The 27,828-nt window shown below is 47.1% G+C and overlaps 1 protein-coding gene across 1 annotated transcript in view; it reads right to left on the reverse strand.

Moving 5' to 3' along the window:
• Positions 1 to 27,828, reverse strand: part of CACNA1E (calcium voltage-gated channel subunit alpha1 E) — a 263,833-nt gene that overhangs the window by 88,807 nt on the left and 147,198 nt on the right. The window contains exon 9 of the mRNA XM_075067895.1: positions 1,099 to 1,214. Within this exon, the coding sequence (XP_074923996.1) occupies positions 1,099 to 1,214 (116 nt within the window). The remainder of the gene's footprint in view (positions 1 to 1,098; positions 1,215 to 27,828) is intronic.

Genomic DNA, 27,828 nt, shown 5'->3' on the forward strand with positions numbered 1-27,828 from the left:
GCTTGATAATCTGGTTTGTATGTTCACCTTTCCAACACAGCTGCTAAGTGCTATGCTGGGTCATCACACCTGCTGAGGCTGTTTTCCTGAGAGCTCTGACTTCATGATCTGAGGCCGAGAGGGTTGTGTGCATGGAGATGTGTCAGCTCAGTCACTGATGACACCTGGACAAACAGCTGCCCCATGGAAGTATTAGTGCTGAGCTCCTCCTGTGCTTAGCAGCTCCCAGGATCAGCTTGTTCCTGAGGATGGGGAATGCTAGCATACTGACGGCAACCTGTCAGACTCCTGTCTGTGTGCTGTGCATGACTACGAAGGTGGTCGTACAGCAGCATAACCTCTCTGGCTGCCATTCTGCAGTGACCTCTGTGCAGGCACAGGGATCTCCCTGGGGGAGCTCCCTGCAGGACTGGTGGGTGGAGGTTGTATGGAACACTAGAATTGTGGCCAAACTACTTAGTACTGAAGGATACATCTGAATTTCTGTTTTCCTCAGGGCATCCTTATGGGAGAAGGGCAAAAATCTTTTAGCTGTGTCATTGGGCAGCTGTGTTAATGGCCACTAAAGTTAGCTCTAATGCTCGTAAGGCTACCAAACACATTGTCCCACCCACTCTGCCTGGGATTTAGACCTGCCTTGCTTGCATGCCCAGTATCACAGTGTACCAAAGGAATACACACCTTAGCCAAATCCTGCCCCTCACTTCTATCCACCTCACCTCCTTGGATGGCAGTGGACTTACATATTTGTAACCAAAGGTGAAATGCAGCCCAACCATGGCACCTTTCATGCACTCTGACCTCCAGCACGCAATTCAATCACATGCGACTCAGCAGAACATTTTCTGCCCCGGTGAAATATTTTGTGGAGGAAGCGTGCAGCAGAGACAGTCTGGGTGTGGGGGAGGGGCAGAGAACCGTATGGACCCACAAGCTGTACAATACGGAGCTAATTCATTAATCAGTGATGGCAGCCTCCGACTTTGCAGGCATCTGCTGAACTACAGAGTGAGCGCAGCAGCTTCCCTCCCCTGAGCCAGTGGGGTCACCCCGTCATTCACATTCAAACGCTGACCCTAGGCCTGCCACCAGCCTTACCTGCTTTGTCTATCCAGGCCCTATAGCCATTCAATTCCCGTTCGATCTGCTGCTGGCGGCGCAGCTTCATGAAGGCTCTGCGGTTCTCCACCCGCTCTCGCTCTTTGGCAAATTCCCTGTAGACACAGAAGGGCAATGTTAGTTTTATTGAAGAACCGTGGCATGGCTGGGATAAGGGTGTGTGTGTGAGAGAGAGCGAGAGAGCAGGGCAGCATGGCTAGGGTAAGGGTGTGTGTGTGTGCAAGATGGCATGGCTGGGAACATGGTGTGTGTATGCATGTGCGCAGGATGTTATGGTTGGGACCATTGATATGTGTGTGCATGTGCGCGCACACACACACACACGCAGGGTGATATGGCTGGGACCACTGGGGGGGTGTTTGCAAGGTGGCACGGCTGGTACCATGGTGTATGTTTGTGTGCATGTGTGCATGCAGGGTGGTATGGCTGGGACCATGGTGTGTACGTGTGTGTGTGAGAGAGAGAAAGAGCAGGGCAGCATGACTAGGGCAAGAGTGTGTGTGTGCAAGGTGGCATGGCTGGGACCATGGGGTGTGCGTGTGTATGTGTGTGTGAGCGTGTGTGCACATGCAGAGTGGCTGTCAAGATTCCTTCCCCACTCTGAACTTTAGGGTGCAGATGTGGGGACCTACATGGACACTTCTAAGTTTAATTACTAGCTTAGATCTGGTACACTGCCATCATCCAGAATTCCAGTGTCTGAAGCACTCTCTGTCCCCCCAAAACTTTCCCCTCCCTGGGTTGCCTTGAGGGACTTCACCAATTCCCTGGTGAACACAGATCCAAATCCCTTGGATCTTAAAACAAGGAGAAATTAACCATCTCCCTTCCTTTCCCCCCATCAATCCCTGGTGAGTTCAGATCCAATCCCCTTGGATCTTAAAACAAGGAAAAATCAATCAGGTTCTTAAAAAAAAGCTTTTAATTAAAGAAAGAAAAGTAAAAATCGTCTCTGTGAAATCAGGATGGAAAATACTTTACAGGGTAATCAGATTCATGTAGCCCAGAGGAACCCCCTCTAGCCTTAGGTTCAAAGTTACAGCGAACAGAATTAAAATCCTCTCAGCAAAAAAGGAACATTTACAAGTTGAGAAAACAAAAATAAGACTAACACGCCTTGCCTGGCTATTACTTACAATTTTGAAACATGAGAGACTGATTCAGAAAGATTTGGAGAGCCTGGATTGACGTCTGGTCCCTCTTAGTCCCAAGAACGAACCCCCAAAACAAAGAGCACAAACAAAAGACTTCCCCCACCAAGATTTGAAAGTATCTTGTCCCCCTATTGGTCCTCTGGTCAGGTGTCAGCCAGGTTTACTGAGCTTCTTAACCCTTTACAGGTAAAAGAGACATTAACCCTTAACTGTCTGTTTATGACAGTGGCACAGTTGGAACCACGGTGTGTTGTGTGCAAGCAAAGGGTGGTATGAGTGGGACCACTGAGGTGGGTGGGTGGGAGTGTGTGTGTGCATGCAGGGTGGTATGGCTGGGACCATTGGAGAGGCAGTGTGTGCAGGGTGGCACAGCTAGGATCATGGTGTGTGTGTGTGGGGGGGACAGCACAGCAGGTCAGTGGCAGGGTTGAGACAGGGCTGGGCCAGTGCTGTGCAAGTTGGCCTAGTTGGGGTAGAAGGGTGGGCATGGGGCAGCATGGCTGGGACTGAGGAAGGGGGATAGCTCTCAGGGCACAATGTGGGGTAGCGGGCTTCAAGGGATGGACAGAAGGATACCTGGGAGGACTGGGAGGAGAGCCAGTACGGTGGAGGGGTGTTCACACAGCTGGCCAGCTAGGGCACAGGGAAACCAGGGGGATAGCTGAGGCAGATGCAAACACTGCCCTCGGACTGAGGCACACAGAGGAAGGCTGGCTGGAGCAGATGGGTGGGATGAACAGATCTACTGAGCCAAAGCATCAGTATAACTGGGATGAAGGGAACCAATGGATGGGACCAAGGTCCAGATGGAGCAAATCTACAGTGCAGAGCATGGAGGGAGGTGAACCGGTAGGAAAAGTAAGAAGGGGTCAGTGTGGGAGAGAGGAATGAAGTTGATGAATGTGCAATGAAATCCTTTTGTTCTCCAGCATCCCTGACCAGGGGCAGCCCTGCCCAACACCAGTGCATGGTCTAGAGGGGCAGGTTATGGGTCAGGTACTAACTCAACTCTCCCTCCTCCCAGTGCTCACCAAGGTCTCCCCCGCACCACTGACTCCTTTCAAAGGTGTGGAAGGCACGAGTGGGCGGGACATGCAGATGCTCTGCAGACTCCTTAGCATCCCTCCACTTGGATGGGAGGAAAGAAATAGCAGATGTGACCCGAGAAGGGGCATGCACAGTGGGTGAAGAGCCAACACTGGGCAACTCCAGGGGGTGGGCAGTCTGGGGCAGATAGAGCCAGACCCTGCAGTGCTTGGTTCAGGAAGCCAGGTGAGAGAATTCCTGCTGCATGAGCTGATATTCACTTGGCCCATCTCCCAGAGAGATGCTTAAAACTCCACTCAGTCACTATCTGAGCTGGCTTGTAGTAGGCACAGCTCCTCTTTACACACACTGCAGTGTTGCTGGCGGGGGAGGGCGGATAGAATGCATTATTAAGACAAAATTTATTACACTGCAGCTCTGCTATGTGCTCTGTGGATCTGTGCAAGCTGGGGAAGGTCGGGGTGCAGACATGAGAGGAGGGGAACCCCCTTCCACCTCCCACAGAGCTGACAGCCCAGCACGGGAATGAGGCAGAGAATCATAAATGACCAGCGTCACCCAGGTGAACACATTTTTCCGCCCTTGCTGCACGGCACTGACTGAGCGCTGTGATCCCACCCGGCCAAAGAGACTCTCCATCTCTCAGTCATGGAAAACAGATCGGGCAGATATTTCAAGTGTGCAGCTTCACAGTGCCTGGCTTCCCGGCCCCTTCTGCCAGAAGAGCAGGGGTCAGGGCTCTGAGGGGGAGGGGCAGAGGGCCCTTTGGTGTGCAGCTTGACTCACTGACAGTTCATGGGTTTGCTCTGGATCAAGTGCCCAAGGGTTTATCCTTTGAGGCTATCCACATAACCCGTCTGCTCCCAGACAGCTCTCAAACACTGAGACTGGGTCCCCTCCCCCCTCAACAGGTCACCTAGGAAGGCTGTAGCAGAGCTGGGAACCCAGCTCTCCTGAGTCCCAGTCCAGGGCCTCAACCACTGGATCATCCTACCTCTGTTGCCGTATTTCTTGTTCTTATTTAGTCACCCATTCCTTGTTTGAGGGAAGGCTGTTGATCATGTGTGCACTAGCACAGGGCATTGGGGGACATTTTCTAAGCCAAAAATACACAGCTATACATCTGGGCAGACCCTACGGTGGCTCAGCTGCATGGGAAGTCATTTCTTTTCCTCAGGTTTACTTGTACAGCACAGAGCACACTGGGTCATTTGGTGCAATGATCATAATGCTCAAAGCTCAACTAAATCTGATCAGGTATGGCAGCAGGAGCCCCTGCACAGTGATCAGTTAGGGGCAGGTGGGGAAAGGAAACAGAGGAGTAACCTTTCCTATCTTAATACTCTACTATCTTTAAGAAGAAACAAACAGATTAGTAAGTTTCAAATTAAGATCTGAGACACATAAGTAAGGGATGCCTCTGGGGCACTGCTAATGATCAGCCCTCCTGCTTCAGCAGTTCCTCACTCAAGAGGCAGGAGGAGATTTCCCCTCTGTGGGATAAGGTTGCATGTCGAGGGCTAGATTTTCAAACAGAGCTCAGCTCCTGTTTAGGCACCCGCACAATTGGGCCAGGTTTTCCAGAGTTCAGCACCCAACACACTAAGCTGTTTTGAAAACCTGGCCCAGTTTGTGGGTGCTGAGTTCCTTTGAAAATTCTGACCTTGGGAACAGAGAGAGAGAGAGTGTGTGTCAGGGAGGGGTAGACCTTCCTCTGAAACATCCAGCTTTGGCTGTGTCCAGAGAGAGGATGCTGAACTACTGGGTCTGGTCTGGTGTCTCCTATAGTTACTATCATAAAAGGAAACCACAGAAGCTAAAAATCTATAAGCGGATTCCCTTTGGACTTCAGCATACACCTATAAATATCAGGAAACAGAGTAAAGCTGAGATTCCCTCCTTAACCCACCACCATTGTACTTGCATGCTGCTGGCTCACCATGCTCTGGGAATCTTACCTACTGCAATCCCTAGGCACAGCAGGGGACAGCTAGAGAAAATGGAGTTTCTCTTGTTTCTCTAGTTTACTCTTGACTGGTTAACCCCTTGATGGCACTAGAACAGGAGGCATTTGTGGCTAGAGACCTAACTACCAGGTGGGTTAACTCCCAGCTCCACGGCAGCCGTGCCTGATGCAGGAGCTGCTCCTCCATTTCCACCCATTCCCATCCCTGATGCACCTGAACGGAGGGTCAAAGGATTAATCAACATGAGGGAGAACTTCTAAAGGGTTTGGAGGGAGACCTCTCTCTCTGTAGAAACTGCTTTGCTTTAGTGATCAGCAATGCATGCTCCTCCAATTCAGTACAAATAAAGCTTTTGTGTATGGATTCAGGGTCTCACACTGTTGTCATAGTAACCCAGTGAGAAATGAACCCCTCCGGGATGGGCAAGCCTGGAAGATTCAAAGACATACGGTACTTAGGCACACACACAGCTCTACAAATCTATGCACATGAGCATTAATGCTCATATACTGGAACAAACCCATCTGTATGCTTTGCACACTCACATGCTGGACATACACAAAGAAAAGCACACATACGCAGACATACTTGTGACCATACTAGCACATATATACACCATGCCCATCCTTCACAAAAGAAAACACGCACACACTTGAGGCTTCACACTCACGCCCCAGATTATTCAGACAGCAACACAGACATAGACCCTACCCAAATGTATGAAGACACATGAAAGAAATCCATAAATACAATCTTCTGCAATCACACACATGATCAAAGACATACATGCAAACAATATGTATGCACACAAGCAGGAGAAAACACAAACATATATACACACCATGCACCCTGTGCAAACTTGCATACATACATTTCCATAACCATATATAGATATACATAAGCTAATACGCAACTAGAACTATATACCTATACATACATTCACTCAAAATGCATGATCATATGCTGACAATTCTGGTTCAAATACTTGTGTACACACATCAGTGACCATATTCATAAGCAAACATGCACCCTTCTTGTATGCTGCTATACAGAATGACCAGCATACCAATATGAACAAACATGCAGCACTACATGCACTCATGTGTGTATGGACCAAAAGGTTGATGCAGAAATAGAAACATGGGAAAATATGCCAAATAATACACCTATGGAACTGAAATACACAGGCTCATACACATGCTGCCTGCGGGCATGACACACACATCAATACAGGAACCATATGCATGGAAGCTAACATGACTACATACACTGTACAAAGTGATGCATTTGCTTTACACACCCACACATGCATGTTTAGTCATAAGCATAAGATGACACATGCACGCACACACACTCTGTGTTGCCACTTGCATAGACACAATACTTTCAGGATATGAACCTACATATACAACATACACCTATGTAGACTCCCACTCTCATACCCACAGTGGGCCAAATTAATCTCCACTATAACTCCTTTGAAGGAAATGCATGCACATGTGTGAAATGTATGAATTCTGCATTGTGTCCAGACATACATAGGCACACACATGTTGGTGTGTGGAATGTATACAAACACACACATCGAGTACATGGCTAAGGTAAGTGTAGGTCACAATACTTGAGCAGGTACAAAAGCCCATGATGCGTGAAGAATAAGACACAAAGAAGTTCACTTCATATACTGCACCCCGGCCCCCTTCTGGCCCCGCAGCATTATAATTATAGTATGAAAGAGGCATGATTATGAAGAACAAATGGCTGTGTTCCTTTACAAGACAAGTGTCTCACCCCTCTGAGATCCCAGCAGCCATCTTCCTCCCCAAAACATTCAAAGGAAACGAAAAGAATTGTATGTCTGCTTTTGAGGGAGTTTATTACCCAGGCAAAACCATTACACACTTAGCATTGTGTGGGTATTTTTTTGTGGGAAAAAAAAGTTCTGACAGTTCCCAGAATCCCTTGTTTAAGTATTTTTAATTCCATTCCAGGAAGTTTAAGTTTCCTGCCAGTCTGGTGTTCGCATCAAACAGCTCTCCCCCTCCATCTGCAGACGTCAGACTAAAATGAGACCTTCTCTACTCCTACACTAGAGGAGGAGGGAGGAGAGCATTGAGAGAAAAGGAGACTGAAAATGGGAGAAAGAGGGAAAGAGAGGAGAAAAGGAATGGGAGCGGGGATAAGAAAGACTCTTTAACAGCCAATCAGCAAATAGGCTCACAGCTCTTGGCTTAATATTTGGGAACAAGGTGTGTGTGCAGCACTGCAGAGGGCAGTAAAAACAATCCGTTCATTTCCTCCTGATCTCTGCTCACCAGCAAGTTCTGAGTGACACAAAACAGAGAGATGCCCAACAAACTAAGGGCTTGTCTACATTTGACATGCTACAGTACTGCAGCTGCTTCAGTGTAGCCACTACCAATGCTGATGGGAGGGGTTCTCCACCCAGCTCCCACACAGGCGACAGCTCTGTCTACACTGGGGGTTAGGTCAGCTTCATTTCACAGCCCTGAACAACGTAGCTGGGTGAGCTAACTTTTAGTGTAGACTGGGCCTAAGCTAATTTGGGTCAAAGGTTGGGCTACCACGATTCCCAGTTTGTTCTGCTGCTTGAGCTCATTACTTTGTTACAACATTGTTATGGTCTGATACCACCTCAGGGGGGAAAGCTTCATCTTTAGGGCCACGTAACAGCCAGCAAGCCCAACATGCAGGGAAAAAGCCAGCAGAGCTGCAACTATCTTGTGAAAGTGAGCGCAAGTGGTTACCCTGCTTCTGCTGCAGGAAGTAGATGTTTTAAGACCCACTCTCCTCCAGATGAAAAGCTCAGGTGAGCGGGAAGGAGTATCAGTTTCTGCAAGGTCCTGGCCCCCACTAGGTGGATGAGCTGGCTAGGAAGTCTCTTTCTGGTTTTCGTTCACTGAGTGCCAATAGTGGGCCTGCCACTGCACGAAAGATACAGGAGACACATCTTGGGTGAGATTCTTTGCTGGTGTACTTCAGCACCACTACAGTCAATAGAACAATGCTGGTTTACCCCAGCTGAGAACCTGGCCCCGTCTCTCTTCCCTCTTGCCTGTCCCTGCCATCTTCTGAAATGCTTCGCAGCTCCCACTTTGGCTGCGTGAGTGGCCTTGCCTTCTTTATCTGAAGGAGCCGCTTGCTTAGCGAGAGCTGTCATAACTGCGCGACAATGGTGAAAGGGATGGAAGTGAGCGTCTCAAGAGGCTCAGTCTGTTTAGCTTAAGAAGGAGAAGGTTAAGGGGTGACTTGATCATGGTCTCCAAGTACCTATCTGGGAAACAGACATTGAATAATGGGGGCTCTTCAACTTAGCAGAGAAAGGTGCAACAGGAGCTAATGGCTAGAAGTTGAAGGTAGACAAATTACGACTAGAACTAAGATGCAGATTTTTAACATTGAGGGTAATTAGCCATGGGAACAATTTACCAGGGGCGGTGGCAGATTCTCCATCACTGCAAATCTTTAAATCAAGATGGGATTTTTTTTCTAATAGGTAAGTTCTAGTTCAAACAGGAGTCAATTCTGGGAAGTCCTACGGACTGTGTTATACAGGCGGCCAAACCTAACCCTTCACAGTGTTCTCCTCTGGCTTTACAGTCTAAGAAATGGATCCAAGAAGAAACCCAGCCAGAGAGGCAGTTTGGGAATGAAAACAGCTGTTTTCAAGGACTCAGTCCCTGGAGAAGCCAATGGAAACTTCCCCTTCTCAATCTCCCTTTCTGCAGCTTTGTTAGACACAGTGAGCTCACACCCTCTCAGCGCATGAGGCAGGACACTCCAGGGGTTTACACTGATGGTCTCTTTCCACTGCAATCAAACCATTGTTTGAGAAGACCTAATTTAGGGGCTGATGCTGAGAGAGGGCCTTCCTGGGTGTGGCAGGTGTTCAGTATGTCCAAGGATTGGGCCCAGTCCACTAATGGTCTATTTTCAAAGATAAAATTTGTCAGATTGAGAACCTCGAATACGGGCTAATTGCTTTTGTCCATTAGGAGGAGGGGGAAAAATAATTAAACTCAGTGTAATGGATTATTTCATTTCAAAGAGACACATTACCGAGCAGGGCAGCAGCGGAGGCTGCTGACATCTGAAAGTGGGTGGGCAAAATTGACAGATCAAGGATTGCTCAGAACCAATTTACAGCACTGGGTAAAGGTAATGCTGTAGCTGAGTAAGAACCGGGCAGGCAACGCTGATTGACAGCCATTTAGAGACATTCCAAACCAAATGGAGGGGGGGCTTTTCAAAGGAGCTTAGAGGTCTCAGGTGCTGAACTCCCATTGGCATATCAAGGGCTTGTCTACAAATACAATACAGTCGTGGTGCAGCTTCACTGATGCAGCTCTGCCACTGTAGCGCTTACTGAAGATGTTTCCTATGCCAACGGGAGAGCGTCTCCCATTGGCACAGGTTCTCCACCTTCCTAAGGGATGGTAGCTGTGTTGATGGGAGAAGCCCTCCTGTTGACATAGTACTGTCTATGCTGAGGGTTAGGGTGGCACCATTCAGGAGTGCGGATTTTCCACTCCCCTGAGCGATGTAGTTATACTGACGTACATCTGTAGTGTAGACCAATCCTCAGGTGGAGGAGATGGAGGGGGGAGTTCTCTATGACCTTCCATTTTCCCCTTCAAATACCTCTGACTGGACAAACCCAGCCAAGAAAGGCCGAATCTCTTTGTCTCTGCGGGTACCCAGATCCTGCAAGCCTAGGAAGTGTTGGGCGCACTGAGAGCATCAGACCGTCCTGGCTGCCCCATTCTTAAAACAATGGCTGGATAGCACGCACACCCCTCAGCACATTCCAGCCTGCAGGCCAAACTGCACTGCAAGAACAGAGCCCCTGTTCCTAGCATGGGTGATATCCCATAACCCTCCCTCTCTGGCGGGTGAAGGACAGCCGGTCAAACTTAGCACTGGCTTAAGGAGGTGAAAGCCCACTGATGTCAGCGGAATGATGTCCACTTACACACTGAGGCTGAGGGCGCCTCTGTAAAACTGACGCCATTCACTAGTGACTGAGAGAAACACTGAGGGTTGTGACAGGGAACACAGGAACTCTGTTAAGCAGGGGCTAGGGAGAAGCATGCCATCTGCCCTACACAGGCGGGCACCATAACAGCGTGCTCAGTTTGTCTGGGCATTCGGAGCACAGATGGTACCATTCCTCCCTTCACTGTTAATTCTGCTTGCTGCTCTCCAGTACAACCTTGGCATTCCTTTCACCTGCTCTGAGAATCTCTTAGACAATATCTGCTACCAGGAGACAGACCTCACTAGATGCCCTGACCGTCAGCAATGGGGAATGTTTCCCCTTCCCTACAAGCATATATGCTGTACAGAAGAGAGAGGGATTCTTTTGATAAATCAAGATCCCCAGGTCTGTGCATGAAGAGCACAGAGGGATCAGTGGGAGAAGTGTCTTCAGATTTAAAAAAAAAATCTCGCCATGACAATTGGCTCCCTTTTTGGTAGATGCACTGAAGAAGCCAAGGGTTGCATGGAGATTGAAATCCTCTGGGATCCTACAGATGCTTCCCTCCCTTTCAGGGTTGGTGCACACTTGCAGATCAATGAGCACTGGTAACACTATCCATTCTGTGAACAAAGAGCTTCCATATCCAAGGCCACTGATCCAACACCTTTCAGAAGCACCAAATGCACCACTGACAGAACAAATAAAACCTCTCTGAATCCCAGTCAGGCCAGCTCTTTGGACTCCACTTCACCCCTTCCATAAAGTGGTTTGGAAGCTAAAGCTGAGATGTGCACAGGGAGTTCTCAAGTCAGATCTTTGGAATCTACTTTCCAGATAATGTTATGGAGGATTCACATCTGCCATGGTAAAAGTGGACTGGCATTTTTGCAGTCTAAGTCAGAGGTGGGCAAACTACGGCCCGTGGGCCACATCCAGCCTGCACGGACGTCCTGCTCGGCCCCTGAGCTCCTGGCCCAGGAGGCTAGCCCCTGGTCCCTCCCCCCGCTGTCCCCCACTTTCCCACAGCCTCAGCTTACTCGCTCCACTGCCAGTGCAATGCTCTGGGAGTCGGGGCTGTGAGTTCCTGGGGCAGCACAGCTGCAGAGCTCTGCCTGACCCAGTGCTCTGAGCTGCATGGTGGTGGTGGCGTGGCCCAGCTCTAGCCAGCCGGTGCAGCTGTAGTGCCACCAGCCACTGGTGCTCCAGGCAGCACGGTAAGGGGGCACAGAGCAGGGGGGGTTGAATAGAGGGCAGGGGAGTTTGGGGGGGCTGTCAGGCAGCCGGGGTGTGGATAGGGGTCGGGGTAGTCCGGGGAGGAATAGGGGGTTGAATGGGGGCAGGGGTTCCGGGTGGACAGTCAGGAAGGAGGGGGTGGTTGATGGGGTAGCAGGGGGCAGTCAGGGGCAGGGGTTCTGAGGGAAGTAAGGGGACAAGGAGAAGGGGCCATCAGGAATGAGAGGAGGGATTGGATGGGGCGACGGAGGGCAGTCAGGGGTGGGGGTTCGGGGACAAGGAGTGGGGGTGTGTGGATGGAGCAGGGGTTCTGAGGTGGGTGAGCGCATCAGGGAACAGGGAGGGTTGGATGGGGCAGAAGTCCTGGAAGGGCAGATAGGAGGTAGGGGCCAGGCCACATCCCCCTCTCCTAACCGGCCTTCCATACAATTTCCAAAATCCGCTGCAGCCCTGAGGCCAAAAAGTTTGCCCGCCCCTGGTATAAGTCCTGCTCCCAGGTTCCATCTATGTCCGTCAATGTCAGGTGAGCTCTTACAGAAAGATGGCAAGTGCTTTTCTGCTACACTATTCTTTCCAATATATTTGTCTAGTTATGTATTTATACTTCAGTTATCACTGTGGCATCTGAGCCTCAAACTCGGGTTATTATTGTGGGAAAGCTATGGCAAAGAGACGGACGCACAACTGACCAAACTTGGGCTGACTGTAGGTTTAAACCAAGACTTCAGTAGTAAAAACATGGGCCTCTCCCACTTGAGCTAAAGGATTAACTCCATTAATTGACAGTGGTTGCAAATTCAAACTACTTTTACAGAGCAGCCATTAGAGGGGGACAAAGAACCACTCCATTCTAGTGTGGCTTACAAAGGCAATGAAATGGAAGCCACTCAGCTCTTATTACAGGAAGTTCCACTGCTGTAGGCCAGCCAACAACGAGACTCTGTCTTGGTCCCCTAGTTGGTTTGGAGAGTTGCACTGTCCCTGAGAGGAGCAAAGGAAAAAAAAAAAAAAAAGAGTATCCATGAAACATCAGGACAAATTGTGTCCTGACCAAAGATCAGTCGGGATGTTGGACAAATGCCTAAATAAATGTCTGGTCACCTTAGGTCCAGCCCATTGACCACTTTGAAGGTTAAGTTCAGGAATTTTAACAGCCTGGTATTTGATGGGGAGCCAGAGCAGTGACAGGAGCACCAGACTGATGTATTCATGTTGTCCTACTCAGGTCAAGAGGCAAACTGCTGCAGATGTTGCACCCGCCAGAGCTTTTCAGATGTCTACTTTCATTTCCAGCTACAGTGTGTTGCAATAATCTAGCCTGTAGGTCACAAATGCATGGCTCACCAGGTCTAGACCTGTCAAGATAGGTCACAATCTTCTTGCCAACTGCAGGTAGAAGGTGGCAGTTTCAATAGCTGCTGCAATTTGGGTATCTAATATCAGTAAGTAGTCTAAGAAAACTCCTAGGCTTTGTATGGTATACGATGGGGGGGGGGAGTGGAACCCTCTGGGTGATGATAAGGTATTGTCAAGGTCTTGTATGTGTCTCCCTCTTCCCATCCGCAATCCTCTATCTTGCCTGGCTTTAGCTTAAGATAGCTGTCCTTCCCCCAGGAGCTGATTTCCCTCAAACATGGGGAACGCTAGCAAATGGTGCTATTTAAGTTTGATGTGAAGGAGATACAGAGCAGGGAACGTCATGTGCATCTTGCTCCCATCAAAGATCATGGTATCTTTACAGATCCTTACCAATATAAGCCAATGTAGCGCCATTAACTTCAGAAACTTTGGGCGCTATTCTGAGCTCTTCCAGTGTCTTCTACAGCCTTGGGAAAAATCACATGATCTCCTTGTGCTTCAATTTCCCCCATCTTCAAACTGAGAACAATTGGACCCAACTTTTTCAGGTGCTTAGAGATCCTCAGTTGAAAAGCACAGTACAAGTAAGTACTAAAGCTGAAAACTACTGGGGAAAATTGCCCGTGAATATTCATGCAATTACAAAAGCAAATTTTGATTCAACTGCATTCACCACCCATTCATGTTCGCTTCCTGGCAACATTCAAGTGCTCAGATTGAATACTTCATTAGTCACCTAAAGTGAATTATATATTTGAGCAAATTCACAATTCATGCTATTTTGTCTATGACACCCTGTCACAGAACACTCACAATGGTCTACATTTTAAAAAGTGACCAGTAATCTTAGTGCCTCAATTTTGGGTGCTCATCTTGAGTCACCTTAAAGGGGACTGATTTTCTGAAGTACTGAACACCCAGTCTCTTAAAACCAGGCCATTTAAGCAGTCTCAAGTTGAACGCTCAAATGCTGAGACCAGTACCGGGTTTATAATGGTGCCAGTGGTGCCCTAGCACCAGGCTCACATTCAAAAGAGGCCCCAGCCCGGCCTGCTCGAATTTGTGCTGCTCAGCGAGCCACCAGCTCCTCTCCACTCTCTGCCCCCCACTCCTCCCTCGCTCGCTCCTCTTGGCCAGCTAACCCAGGGCTTCTCTCCACCCCCTGGCCCCACCCACCAGCTCCTCTCCACCCCCTGGCCCTCCCCTCGCCCACTGCTCGCTCCTCTCAGCTGGCTGGCTGAGGGCTCATCTCTGCCCCCATCACCGGCAGGCAGCAGACCGTCACAAGACCTAGTGCCTGGGGGTGCCCTGCCCAGTCCAGGCTCTAGTCCTGCAAATAAGCACTTGCAGGTTTCCCAGCCAGGCTCCATTAGTGGCTCTCCTTGGGTCCCCTTGCTCTGGCTCTCTGCCCAGCCACTGCTGCTCCCCTACAAACCCCACGCAGAGCAGCACCAGCTGTGATGTCCGGCAGGTGCAACCTGTTCCATATGTGGCTCTGCCCAATTTTCCCGGGGCTCCCACCCCCTGATAGAGCCCAGCCACTCCCTGGCTCAGGACCTTTCCTCTTACCTGCGCTGTACAGTGGGAAGGGGGACGGACAGTCGGGAGGGGCTGAAAGGAGATGTAGTCCCTCGCTTTGCAGATCCATCACGCTGGGAAGCAGGGGGTGGGGAAATGGGGTTTCTGAGCAGTGGGATGGGAAGCTGAGCAGACTTGGGGGAAGAAATGTTCAGCTGGCAATGGTCAATGGAGGGGACACCCAGCCCTCCCTGCTGTAACCACTAAAGCCCACTCCTCTCCCAGGGATGGTGACAGAATCCAGGAATCCTAATTCTGAGTCTCTCCCGTCTGCTATGACCAGATTGCACTGCCTCCCAAGAGATGCAAGTGCCCAAGTGTGTGTCTAAATCACAGAAAAAAAGTATGCGAGGAGAAGGAGCAATGACACCGGTGTGGCTGATCCATGACCTTAACACGGGGATTCATTAATTCAGTCAGTCACATATACAGAGCAGGTCTGATTCCCTCAAGCAGGGGCCAGACACACACTCTCCAGAACTGGCTGGCCCATCTCTGCGCAAAGATCTTTGTCTTGCCCTATCTCTGATTCACAATGAAATATCCACCCTGCTCCAAGCCAGAGTGACAAGTCCCTCTGCTCCTTCCACCTGCCTGGTTCAGAATCGCTGTTACCTGGTGTGTTACAAATGTGGCTTGGCTGGGGCCACAGCTGCGGAGCAAGCAGCACCCATTGTGATCCCTCTCCTGCACACTCATTGGGCGACCCAAGTGGAACCACCAGGCCCAGCCACTTTCTGGCTGGATCTTGAGGCTTCGAACCAGGGGGCTGCAGTTGTGTTAATGACACAGGCCCAGGTGGGTTTGGAGCATTCCCCTGTCGGAGCCTGTGACAGCACATGTTTGCAGAGACACAGAGCCAGCATCTTTCAAACAATGCAGCATTTATTTTCCCCCACAGTTCTGAAGCACTTAGGAGAGTAGGTTAACGCAGGGGGCTGAGAGAAATTGTACAACCCCAACTTTTTTCCACTGAAAAATGTTGATTTGCATTTGAGACGGGCTTGGACCTGATTTTTAAGCCTGGGTACTATGGACACACAAATATGTTTGGCACTGGGCCCACAAAAGGTTAATCCAGCCCTGGCTGAGACACACAAAACCACTAGTCAAATCTCAACACTAGGCCAATGCCGCAGAATTTTACGTAACTAACCCCCACAACACAAATTGTGAACATTTCCAACAGGCTTTTCATAAACAATCAGCAGAGCAAGGATTATCTGCAGAAGAGATTCACAAGGAATTCTCAGTAACGAACATGTTTGAAAGATAAGAGCTGTTGGTGAATAATTCATGAACAGAAATTAAAAGGGGAAACTATCAACTCAATTATTTGCTGTGGATTTTTCCACTCAGCTGTAAGAAGAATTATTATTATTTCCGGTAAAGTGGGAATAACACTTCCCAACCTCACAAAGCTATTGTGACCCTCCTTGTTTGCAACAGGCTCTGAGACCCTCAGCTGAAAGGTGCTACAGAAGTGCAAAGCATTCAGCGGCTTATTGAATATGGATGTCCACCTGTCTACTGAATATAGATGACCATCTCCAAGGTCCCTTTGCTTGAATTATGAAAGGCATTCAGATACCATAGTGATGGTATAAGAGCCTTGCTAGAACAGAATTATCCAGGTGTGTTTTGCCCACTACTCAGGATATTATAGAGCAGATCAGCTTCTTGCTTCGGTAAATCCAACACGCACCTCGAGATATAAGTTGACATAACCTGGAGAGTGGCTATTTACCGTGGATGTTCTGAGACAAGTGGGAAGAACTCTTCAGATGCAAGTGTTTCTCTATTCCCTTCCCCCTGCCTTCCCTATTCAAAAGTAGTTCAAAGAGGCCACTTTCACAACTCATTAAGTTGTCATGGCAACTGGAATTTTCAAGGTTTATTTTCCCTCCCCTCTAGTCATTATCACCCCTCCCCAAACACATACACACACCACACGCACAGGCTTCATCAAAGCAGCTTCTCCAGAAATTATACTCTTTAAAAGGAGAAGAGAAAACAATGCTAGTTGCATTGAATCAGTCCAATAAGATATTCCTCGGTTGTGTTTTTCTGCCTCTTAACATCTCTCATGATCTCTCCTCACATAACCTTTCCATCTTCTACAGACAATTCTCCCCCGCCACAAACCACCCACCCACTTTCCCAGTGAACTATTATCTCATAAGCATTTCTTTTTCATCCTCTAAATCCAGCTGGAACACCGCCGGCCCCAGGTTTTGCACACAGCCAGCCCAAACCCCAGCCTCTGTCAAAAATGTGCGCTTGCTCCTTTAACGGCTTTATTATCAATCACTAAAACTTAATCTTATTCATCGTTTGTTATGCCTCCAAAATTGGATGGATTTTTTTTTTTTAAATTAGGCGAAGTGAAAAGATTTCAGAGATGGCTCAGAAGCTTCTTGAAGAAGCTGAAGAATGCTCTCCGGAGACTGAGAACACTACAGTAACCCAACCTGAAAGAAAGAAGATCTTAAGATAAAGAAATGTTGCCAAATTGATCCTTTAATTATAACATTAGTCGGTTCTTTCAAAGGCTTAGTAGTGTGGGGGGGGGGGAGGTGTTTCAGAAAAGACTTAAAAATGGAGAAAATTAGATTTAACATCACCAGAATGACTGCAGGCAATTATAAGGGGATTTAAATTACTCTCTTATTTGGTGCACGGCAGCTGAATGGGACTTTTCGGGCCCTAGTGGTTAACTTTTTATGCTGTTCTTGGCTCCTACTTCCCAGCTGAGTCACTTCAGACCTGCAAATCCTGTCTCCCTCTTCATTCAGGCAGAACTCCATTGCCTATCACACCTCTATAAACTGAAGTTATTGCCCCAGACAGTACTGAGCTGAAAGTCTGAGATTGTGGGTAAAGAAAAGGAAATGGTCAATGGGTGGATGGTCAGAGGTAATGCAGGCAGTGACAGACCATGTGTTGTACTTAGGGAAATGGAAGTAATCGGGAACTGTACTGCAAACCACATGGGGAGACTGGGAGCTCGGCATGGGAAGACAAGAAGTTTTTCTGCAGGAGTGGGAATAGCAGGAAAGAACATGGACACCATCACCCTTTCAGGCCAGGAAATTCTATGGATCCTGGAAGTTATTCACCTCAAATCATGGTTCATGTTTCCTTTCTTCTCCCTATTCTAATCTATTTTGTTCTTAAGGACAAGCTGATTAGTTTGGCATCTTTCCACACACCTGGGATTTAACCAAAGCAACTCTTAGACCACAGGAAAAAGAACCTCTTCAGGGTCTGGCTTGCAGGGAGATAACTTATATTTAGGTATTAAAGAAAGCATTGATGGCCAGGGGCGGCTCCAGGCACCAGCACGTCAAGCGCGTGTGTGCGGCGGCAAGCCACAAGGGGCACTCTGCCAGTCGCCGCAAGGGCGGCAGCAGGTTGCCTTCATCAGCTTGCCTGCGGAGGGTCCGCTGGTCCCGCAGCTTTGGCGGACCTCCCACAGGCATGCTGCCGAATCCGTGGGACCAGGGACCTCCCACAGGCAAGCCGTCGAAGGCAGCCTGCCTGCCGTGCTTGGGGCGGCAAAATACCTAGAGCCGCCCCTGTTGATGGCACTATCAGTGCAGAACCCAAATGGATGGGGAATTTGCTACATTGCTTTTGATCCACACCTTGAATACTGCGTGCAGTTCTAGTCATCTCATATGAAAAAAGTTGTATTAGAATGGGAAAAGGTACAGAGAAGGGCAACAAAAATGATTAGGGGTATGGAACACCTTCCATATGAGGGGAGATTAAAAAGACCAGGACTGTTTTCAGTTTAGAAAAGAGATGGCGGATCTGATAGAGGTTTACACAATCATGAATGGAGCAGAGAAAGTGAATAGGGAACTCTTATTTACCCCTTCACATAACACAAGAACCAAGGGTCATCCAATGAAATGAACAGGCAACAGGTTTAAAACAAAAAGGGGAAGGTCAAAAGTATAACTGGGTTCAAAAAAGAAGTAGATAAATTCATGGAGGATAGGGCCATGAAGGGTTATCAGCCAAGATGACCACAGATGTAACCTCATGCTCTGGGTGTCCCTAGCCTCTGACTGCCAGAAGCTGGGATTGGACGACATGGGCCACTCACAACTGCCCTGTTCTGTTCATTCCTTCTGAAGCATCTGCCATCAGCCACTGCCAGAAGACAGGATACTGGGCTTGACAGGCCATTGGCCTGACCCAATTTGGCTATTCTTGTGATCAGATTTTTGTTAGTTTTGATTTGTAGAAAAGCAGCACGAATTAATCTGATCCAAAACTTTTTACTGAAAAAAGAGCACAATTAGAAAAGTATAGACCTGCCCTATAAAGACACAGGATCAGAGCCTTGGCTACAGGTGAGGAACACAAAGCATAGCTCCAGTGGGGTGCGACAGTAACATCAGATTGCTCTGTGCCAGGCCAGTCCCATTACAGTGGCCAACAACCCCAAGGGGCCAACATCATCGCTACAGATCAGCAGAATGTAGGAACAGCACAGACACACCCCCTTCTTTCCTAGCCACACCACTCCCCAGCACACATCACCAACAGCAAATGGGGTGGTACAGGCATTATAACACTCTATACCACCAGCAGATCCCCCGGTGGCTTTAAGGCCATAATTAACCAGCAGAGGATGTACAATATCACACCACACTAGAAAATCTGGATAGTAATAACCATATTACCCTTAGAAAAGGATTTGATGTTTCTATGATCTGGTTAAACAATACACAATTTGAGTTAACCTACTTTCATTCAGACGGTTCCTAAATCCAAAGCAAATTCTGAATCATAGGAAAGGGGACATCAAGTGAGTCTAAGTTAGGTCTTGTTTAACTTGACTATTTAAATGACTAAATCTTTCCTAGTGGGACACTTTTGGTGGATATAGGCAGCAGGTTTAAATAATAGGCAGCAGGTTTAAAACAAATACAAGGAAGATCTTCTTCACGCAGCGCACAGTCAACTTGTGGAACTCCTTACCTGAGGAGGTTGTGAAGGCTGGGACTATAACAGCGTTTAAAAGAGAACTGGATAAATTCATGGTGGTCAAGTCCATTAATGGCTATTAGCCAGGATGGGTAAGGAATGGTGTCTCTAGCCTCTGTTTGTCAGAGGGGATGGATGGCAGGAGAGAGATCACTTTGATCATTGTCTGTTAGGTCACTCCCTCTGGGGCACCTGGCATTGGCCACTGTCGATAGACAGGATATTGGGCTAGATGGACTTTGTCTAACCGGTACGGGCTGTTCTTATGTTCTTATGTTATTCCAGGGCTGGCTCCAGGCCACAGTGCGCCAAGCGCGTGTTGGTGGCAGCATTGCCGCGGGGGCACTCTGCCGGTTGCTGGGGAGGGCGCAGGCGCTCCGGTGGACCTTGCCGCAGGCGTTTCTGTGGACGGTCCGCTGGTCCCACGGCTCCGGTGGACCTCCCACAGACACGCCTGCGGCAGCTCCACCAGAGCCGCAGGACCATCGGACCTTCCGCAGAAACGCCTGCGGCAGTTCTACCGAAGCCGTGGGACCAGCAGACCCTCCGCAGAAACGCCTGTGGCAGGTCCACCGGAGCCGTGGAACCGGCGAGAGGTAGAGCGCCCCCCGCAGCGTGCCGCTGTGCTTGGGGCGGCGAAATTGCTAGAGCCAGCCCTGGTTATATCACAACTTTATATGGATGAATCGTCATGCTGCCTGGGATTTTATACCAGGGAAATGTTCTGGAAGAAAGGTGATTTCTTTTTTTAATTTTTGATTGTTTGAGATGAGAATGAATTGATCTGTAACTGCAAGGATGGAGAAAAAGTGAATAGGAATTTTAATAGAAGTAAAACTTCAACAGGATTTGAACTCCAGATCTTTGCAGTACAAAAGGAAACACTTTATCTGCTATTAACAGCATTACTATACACATTTCCAAGACACCACTCACCTTAGTATTTAGAGAAAGTCAAGAATCTTAAGAAGGGACTAATTCTCTTTCTCTTCCACATATTCTGAAGCCACTTGGGAGCAAATGGATCTAGGCTGTTTACACCCCAGAGGTCATGCCACGGTTTAACAACTGGGGGCTGACTGCTGAAAGAGATGAGCAATATAACCTAGAGGCTATAAAATTTGGGCTCAGTTGGATTTCTGGTGGCAGTACATTACCCGGTCCAATACTCTTTCTCCAACCTGTGCGCTTTCAAATCTCAGCTCTATCGCCCATTGTGTCCTTAATGAAAGCAGCTGCCCTGATGAAGTGAGGGACAGGGGCAGCCTTTGAGTTAGCTAGCCTATGTAGTACTTGAAAGAAAATGAGCAAGACCTTGAACTGTACCCCAGGATTGGATTAGCAGAGAGTAGAGTATCAGCGTAACATGCTCCTGCTGAGCTGTTCTGCTTAGCAGCTTGCGCTGTTGTGTGCTGCCCCATCTCTAAATGATAGAAACTCTCTCTTCTTTGTCAGGTAGAGCACATTGAAGTAATCCAGTTTCCTAGTGTGAAAAACCCTAATCACAGTGGCTAGCTCTGTATCTGGGGGTATGTCTTCACCAGAGAGTTAGCCTGCACTATAGCCTGGGTCTTGCCCCAAACCCTTCTGCCATTCACACAGAAAAAGCTCTAACCTGGCATTAAGCCTGATTTATCAGGTACAGCTGAAGGTACAGGCTTGAGGTCGGGTTTTGCTTCAGCGTGGCCTGGCAACCCCCAATACTCTGCAGTGAGAACACTGGCTAATCATGCACAGGTGTGCTTAGCCCTCCAGTGCTATCCCACAATTCCACCCGGGCTGTGCTTTCTTGTCTAACATCTCCCTTTTCTCCACTGCTTTTAAACCCCACGTTTGCCAGCTCCTGTTCTGCTGTGCTTTCACAGCATTTCAGTAGAGGTGCAATCCAAGAAATCCTTTTCCTGTGCTATCAGTTAGCTATAAGCTGGGGTGTGAGATCAGTAAAGCCCATCACTTGGTGAAATGCCCCCAAATGACACCTTTATGTTTAGTAGACAGGAAAGAAACAGAGTCCGTCAGGTGTGCTATGTTGTGGTGTGCAGACTGGATTCCTTAATGACAATCTTCATTAAAAGTAGGGCTATCAATTAATCGCAGTTAACTCAAGCGATTAACTCAAAACAAATTAACTTTATTAAAAAAATTAATCGCAACAGCAGTTTTAATCGCACTGTTCAATAATAATAGAATACCACTTGAAATTTATTATAAATATTTTTGGACTTTTTTCTACATTTTCTACATTACAACACAGAATACAACGTATACTGTGCTCACTTTATATTATTATTTCTGATTACAAATACCTGCACTGTAAAAAAAGATAAATAAAAGAAATAGTATTTTTCAATTCACCTCATACAAGTACTGTAGTGCAATCTCTTCATAGTGGAAGTGCAATTCACAAATGTAGATTTACATTTGCACTTTTGTAGCTGGCATTGCAAGGTATTTACATGCTAGACATGCTAAACATTCATATGCCCCTTCATGCTTTGGCCATCATTCCAGAGGACATGCCTCCATGCTGATGACACTTGTTAAAAAAATAATGTGTTAATTACATTTGTGACTGAACTCCTTGAAGGAGAATTGTATGTCTCCTGGTCTGTGGTTTTACCCACATTCTGCCATATATTTCGTGCTATAGCAATCTCAGATGACAACCCAGCACATGTTCGATTTAAGAACACTTTCGCTGCAGATTTGACAAAATGCAAAGGTACCAAAGTGAGATATCTAAAGATAGCTACAGCACTCGACCCAAGATTCAAGAATCTGAAGTGCCTCCCGAAATCTGAGAGGGACGAGGTGTGGAACATGCTGTCAGAAGTCTTAAAAGAGCAACACTCCAATGCAGAAATTACAAAACCCTGACCATCAAAAAAGAAAATCAACCTTCCGTTGGTGACATCTGACTAAGATGATGAAAATGAACGTGCGTCAGCCCGCACTGCTTTGGAGTGTTATCGAACAGTACCCGTCATCAGCATGGAAGCATGTCCTCTGGAATGGAGGTTGAAGCATGAAAGGGGCATACAAATGTTTAGCATATCTGGCATGTAAATACCTTACAATGCCGGCTACCACAGTGCCATGCGAATGCCTGGTCTCACTTTCAGGTGACATTGTACATAAGAAGTGGACAGTATTATCTCCCGTAAATGTAAACAAACTTGTTTGTCTAAGCAATTGGCTGAACAAGAAGTAGGACTGAATGGACTTGCAAGCTCTAAAATTTTACATTGTTTTATTTTTGAGTGGTTATATAAAAATATAATAATTCTACATTTGTAAGTTGCATTTTCATGATAAAGAGAGTTCATTACAGTACTTGTATGAGGTAAACTGAAAAATACAATTTCTTTTATTTTTTATAGTGCAAATATTTGTAATAAAAAATAATAACATAACGCGAGCACTGTACACTTTGTATTCTGTGTTGTAATTGAAATCAATATATGTGAAAATGTAGAAAACTTCCAAAAATATTTAAATAAATGATATTTTATTGTTTAACAGTGTGATTAAAACTGTGATTAATCGCGATTAAAAAAAATAATCTCATGATTAATCATGAGATTAATTTTTTAATTGTTTGACATCCCTAAGTAAAAGCTTTTGCTGCCAAATGCTGTTGGCTTTTGCTTTCAGAACTGTCGGCATTCATAACGAGCAAGTTCACTTGGAGGTTATTTACCCAAAGTATTGTTCTCATGTCAGCGCTACAGACAGCAGCTCCACGTTACGGGAGAGAGAGAGGGCACACCCTGCAAAGGTAATCACAGAGTAGCCAAGTTTAATGCATCACCATGTAATATGCCACTAGCAATCCATGCCAGCACATGGGCTAGTACAGCACCATTGTGGACACAGTTACAGGGGAAGTGTTTGCAGGGAGGACACTCCACTCACGCTAAGCCAGCCCAGCTAATTGCAGTGAAGACATATCCTAAGAGGTTAGGATACAGCCTCTTGGCCAGCTAAAGGTGAAAGAAGCTGTTTCCAATCTACATGCTATCTGGGTAGCCATTAAGTTGTGCACCACCTTTAAGGATGGCATGCACCCTCAATAGAGGGTGAAGTCACAATTTTCAAAGGTTCCTTCAAATGCATCCCACGTCCCACCAGCATCGTCTTCTGAGTACGCACAAGATAGCTAACCCCTTCTGACACTGGAAGAGCAGTGAGCCAGCACTGCACAACCTAGAGGAGTGATAGAGCAGCAGAGTGTTGGGAGCACTATTCCATATCATCTCACGATTTCACACAGCAGTCACACATGTGTGTAATAAGACAGGTGATAGGACTGAGACCTGAGGAACTGAGCCCGTGACAGCTCTCAGAAAGGAGCTGCTATCTGAGAGAAAGGAGCTAATGTAACTTAAGCATCTTAATTTGACTCCATCTACCACTGGTGAGGTCCAACAGGTCAGTGACAGCTCATGACTGAATATATCAAATGCTGCCAATTGCATAATAGAGCTAAGTGTGGAAGTTTGGCCCCTGGAGAGTGCCCGTCAGCATTACAAGTTTTGTCTTCATGCCAAACCCACGTCTGAAGTGAGATTGGAAGGGCTCTTGGATCTCAGAAGAGGTGTTTGTACTGCTGGAGCTAGCCAGCCATCAGTTTCTAATGGATAACACCCAGAGAAGCAGCCGTTAGAGACAGGGCATTACTTGGCAGGTTTGCTGGCATCAGATGATGATTTCCTGAGCCCAGATCAGTGCATGTTTTTGGGATGCTGAGAGTATGTGATTTCAGAGGAAAGTATTGCGGGGCCCTGCTAGAAACAACCCATTTGGGTTCCACGAGTCACAAGGGAAAATGTCCCGGTTCACATTCCATGTCATGGCTTCCCCAGTGGCTTTCAGAATATTTGCTTGTAAAGCTGGCCTAAAATCAGCTGGGGAAGGAGATGTGGCTTCTTTCTTTGTCCCTGACTCTACTTCCCCAGAGCTCAGATGCATTCAGACTGACACTCACTCTGATTGTCTCAGACGCTATTCCACAAAGCAATGCAATAGCTTGATGGAAATACTTATTTTATGTCTAGTCATTTTATCACCATAGGACCTCAACGTTCTAAGCTATCTGACTGCAACTAAACCTAGACCTGTGCAAGAGTCCAGATGTGACAGACTCCCTAGGTTTATGCTGTCTAACTATGACACTTGGGAGTTTAAAGAAAGGTTTTTGGCGTCTGGAGTATGACCTAAATACTTCCCAACACAACAGAAACCGTAGGAACAAATGACGTATTATAAATGTAATAAAAGCTAAAGAAGTCAAACAACACGTGTTCTAACTAAAGCCTAACACATGCACATTTTCATGACAATCAGACTTTATCCTACTGTGCGTCCCAAATGAAAAGTTTTCTACATTTTTTTCTATAAAGGTCTCCACTGGGCACCTGTTAATGCTCTAGTAGCTGATATTAAGGGAACAGCCCAGATTCTCTCTCACACTGGGGCCTGTACAGGTAGTGGAGGTGCTCTCTTCCTTGGCTCAAGTCACAGCGGTGCACACTATGCCCCTCCTCCCCCCAGCCATCTGACTTTCCGCTGCTCTGGAGTGAAGCTTTGCCCCCTCCTGCAGCACTGCAATGGCAACGTGTGCAGGAATGTCACACTCTCGGTCTGTTGCCCAGGCATCTTACTAAATCCCAAATCTTCACCTCTCTCCGTCCTCCTGGGAGCTGAACAGGCTTGCTGTTCCCTAGGTATCTGGCACACCACTAGATCATCACCACTGCCAATTAGATCAGCCACCCACTTGCATCCCTCCCCAATACAAATCCTCATAAGAATAAATGAACAGTGGAAACGCCAGTTGGTACTTGGGAAGATCACTAGACAGCTATCTCCAATTCAATGCAATCAGCAACCAGTTACCTTTCACAGGCCCAGAACAGACAAACAGCCTCACACAGAGCAAAGAGAGATCTGTAATCAGAAGACCCTTTGCCATCCACAGTCTTACTGCTGATGGGTCACCCGACCTGGTCTGCATCACAGGCTCTTGGCTGGCTGACACTGCTGGACCAGGTGAGCTCACGTTATCTCATCTATGTAGGGTACTCTAGTCGTCACACACCCAGAGCAAAGGAGGGCAAATATGGAAGCAGAATAGCCATTCTCCTCTCTTTCTGGGCTCAAAGGCATGAAAAGTTCACTAAAAACAAAATCCTTTGAATGCATCTACTTAATCTGTCACTCCTGAGACTAGACTAACCTGGGAAATCTACAGACCTCACACACTCACATGGTGATTAATTTCACAAAACTCACTGCCTTGAAAGACTTAACATCAGTGTAGATGATGCTTCTGACAGGTTAGCCCAAGCCTCTTATCCTAACCTTCCACATTACGTTTCTCATAGGCATACTCTGAATCGACAGATACCTGGACACACTGCGACCTGAATCCTAATGCTGGACATGAACAATAGTAATGCAAGAACCACTCAGTTCCAGTAGCACCACGTCCTCCTCTAGGAGGAAATAACTCCCCTTACTGCAAGACAATAAGAAGCCCACTCAACCCCCACTATGGTCTGTCCCCCAAAAAACTCTTGGACTTGGCCAGATTCCAGAACTTAATTATGGAAAACTCTACCCTGCCAAGAGCCCACAGAGAAGAGTCAATGAAGCAATACAACCACTATCTCTGATGGCTGCTATAAAGCACTCCCATTCACCCCGTTACACACACAGATTGCCACCGTTCTTGAATGATCTATGACACAAAAAGACAGGAGGAAGAAAGCTTAAGCACGAGAGATGAAAAAATGAAGTCTGAGACAGACAAATTCAGACCAACTTTCCTAAAAACCTCCATCATTGCTACGAAGGAGGCAAAGAGAGCATACCTCTTCCTTGCCACCACAGATAGCAGATTTACACCCCACAGAGCCTACGGTTGTGCGGGATTACTTTTCCACATAGAGAAGATCACCCACATATAGAATTACTTCACAGACCACCAGGAACAAGCAGAAAGTGGGACCACTTTGGACATCAGCGAGAGCTGAGGGAATAATTGGTTATTTAGTTCGGTGACCAAACCAAGACATCAAAAACAAACAAAAAAAATGGTTTGTTTCAAACTGAAAATGAATATTTTGGTTTTTCTCACTAAAACGAAACAGTGAAAAAGTTTAGTTTTAATCAAAATAACTGTTTGAACTTCCTTTCAAAATGGTATTTTGAAACAAAACGGTTCATTTCAAAATAAAATGTTGAAATGGGTCATTTAGACTTTTAAGAATTTTTTCCCCTCTGTTTTATTCAGCTGAAACTATAGGACAAATTTTACACAAATTTGCCAATAGTCTCAAATGCCCCGAAACTGCATTATTCAGTGAATTTACTATTGGACTGAAAACTTTCGCCCAGCTCTGTAAGCTAATCTGAGGGAAGAGTAGAAAGGACAGTTTCAATTTTTGATCCTGTACCTTGAAACATCCCAGAGCATTTTACCAACTCCACAAACAGGAATTATTCCATCTAGTGCTGGGTAATAGCTGCCTATGGGGTGGTATCCAACAACAATTCACCAGTACTCACAAACTCTACAGAACCACTTAGAATGGGAAATGAAGAAGAGTACCATGAAACTTGAGGAGAAATGAATTAGGCATAATGCCAACCTGGATGCTAGGGTCAATATCCCAACTCTTACTTAAGTAGATCTACAGTGAGATGGGAATGTTTCATCTGAAAAATAGCATGTCTCTACCACTGCTCCCACTAGCACTGAGCTGGGACACTGAGTTGATTGTCTCACATTAATATCGAAGAGGAATAAACATCTGGGTTTGACATAATCAGCCAGTGGATGACACCTGAGGAACACTTATCTGACATTACAGCTATTATACTCCCTTTATAACCCCCTATTTACTATCCAAGTCATTATCCTAGTGGTTCATGGTGTCTCAATGGTGTTCAGAGGCAACATCAAATAGCAGAGGACAATGATCATTATGCATGTCACAAAAGACACTGCTGTTTCCGTGGTGTCCTTGTCATAACTCATTCCTTCTCCAGCTGCCTGGATGTGTTGGGTGACTAATGATAGAAAAGGCCCCTTCCAAGCACTGAGCCACCCCAGAACCAGAAAGGCTGCATCCATTCATTCCCAGGCATTTGGAGTGCCAAGTCATTATTGTCCTACCAGCATGTGTCACAATGCAGAGCAGCACATGGGGCTACGAAGCCCACACACCTGCACTCAGCTCTCTGGGCTTTACTAATGGAAAGTCAGCTTGTGGGATACATTTTCTGCCCCCCACATGGCTGTCCCTGTACAGCCCCAGTTCAGTCCTTCTGTGCAGACCTCCAGAATGATGGAAAACGAGGA

Source organism: Chelonoidis abingdonii, chromosome 7 (genome assembly GCF_003597395.2).
Source record: "Chelonoidis abingdonii isolate Lonesome George chromosome 7, CheloAbing_2.0, whole genome shotgun sequence".
In the NCBI taxonomy this organism is placed as follows: domain Eukaryota; kingdom Metazoa; phylum Chordata; order Testudines; family Testudinidae; genus Chelonoidis; species Chelonoidis abingdonii.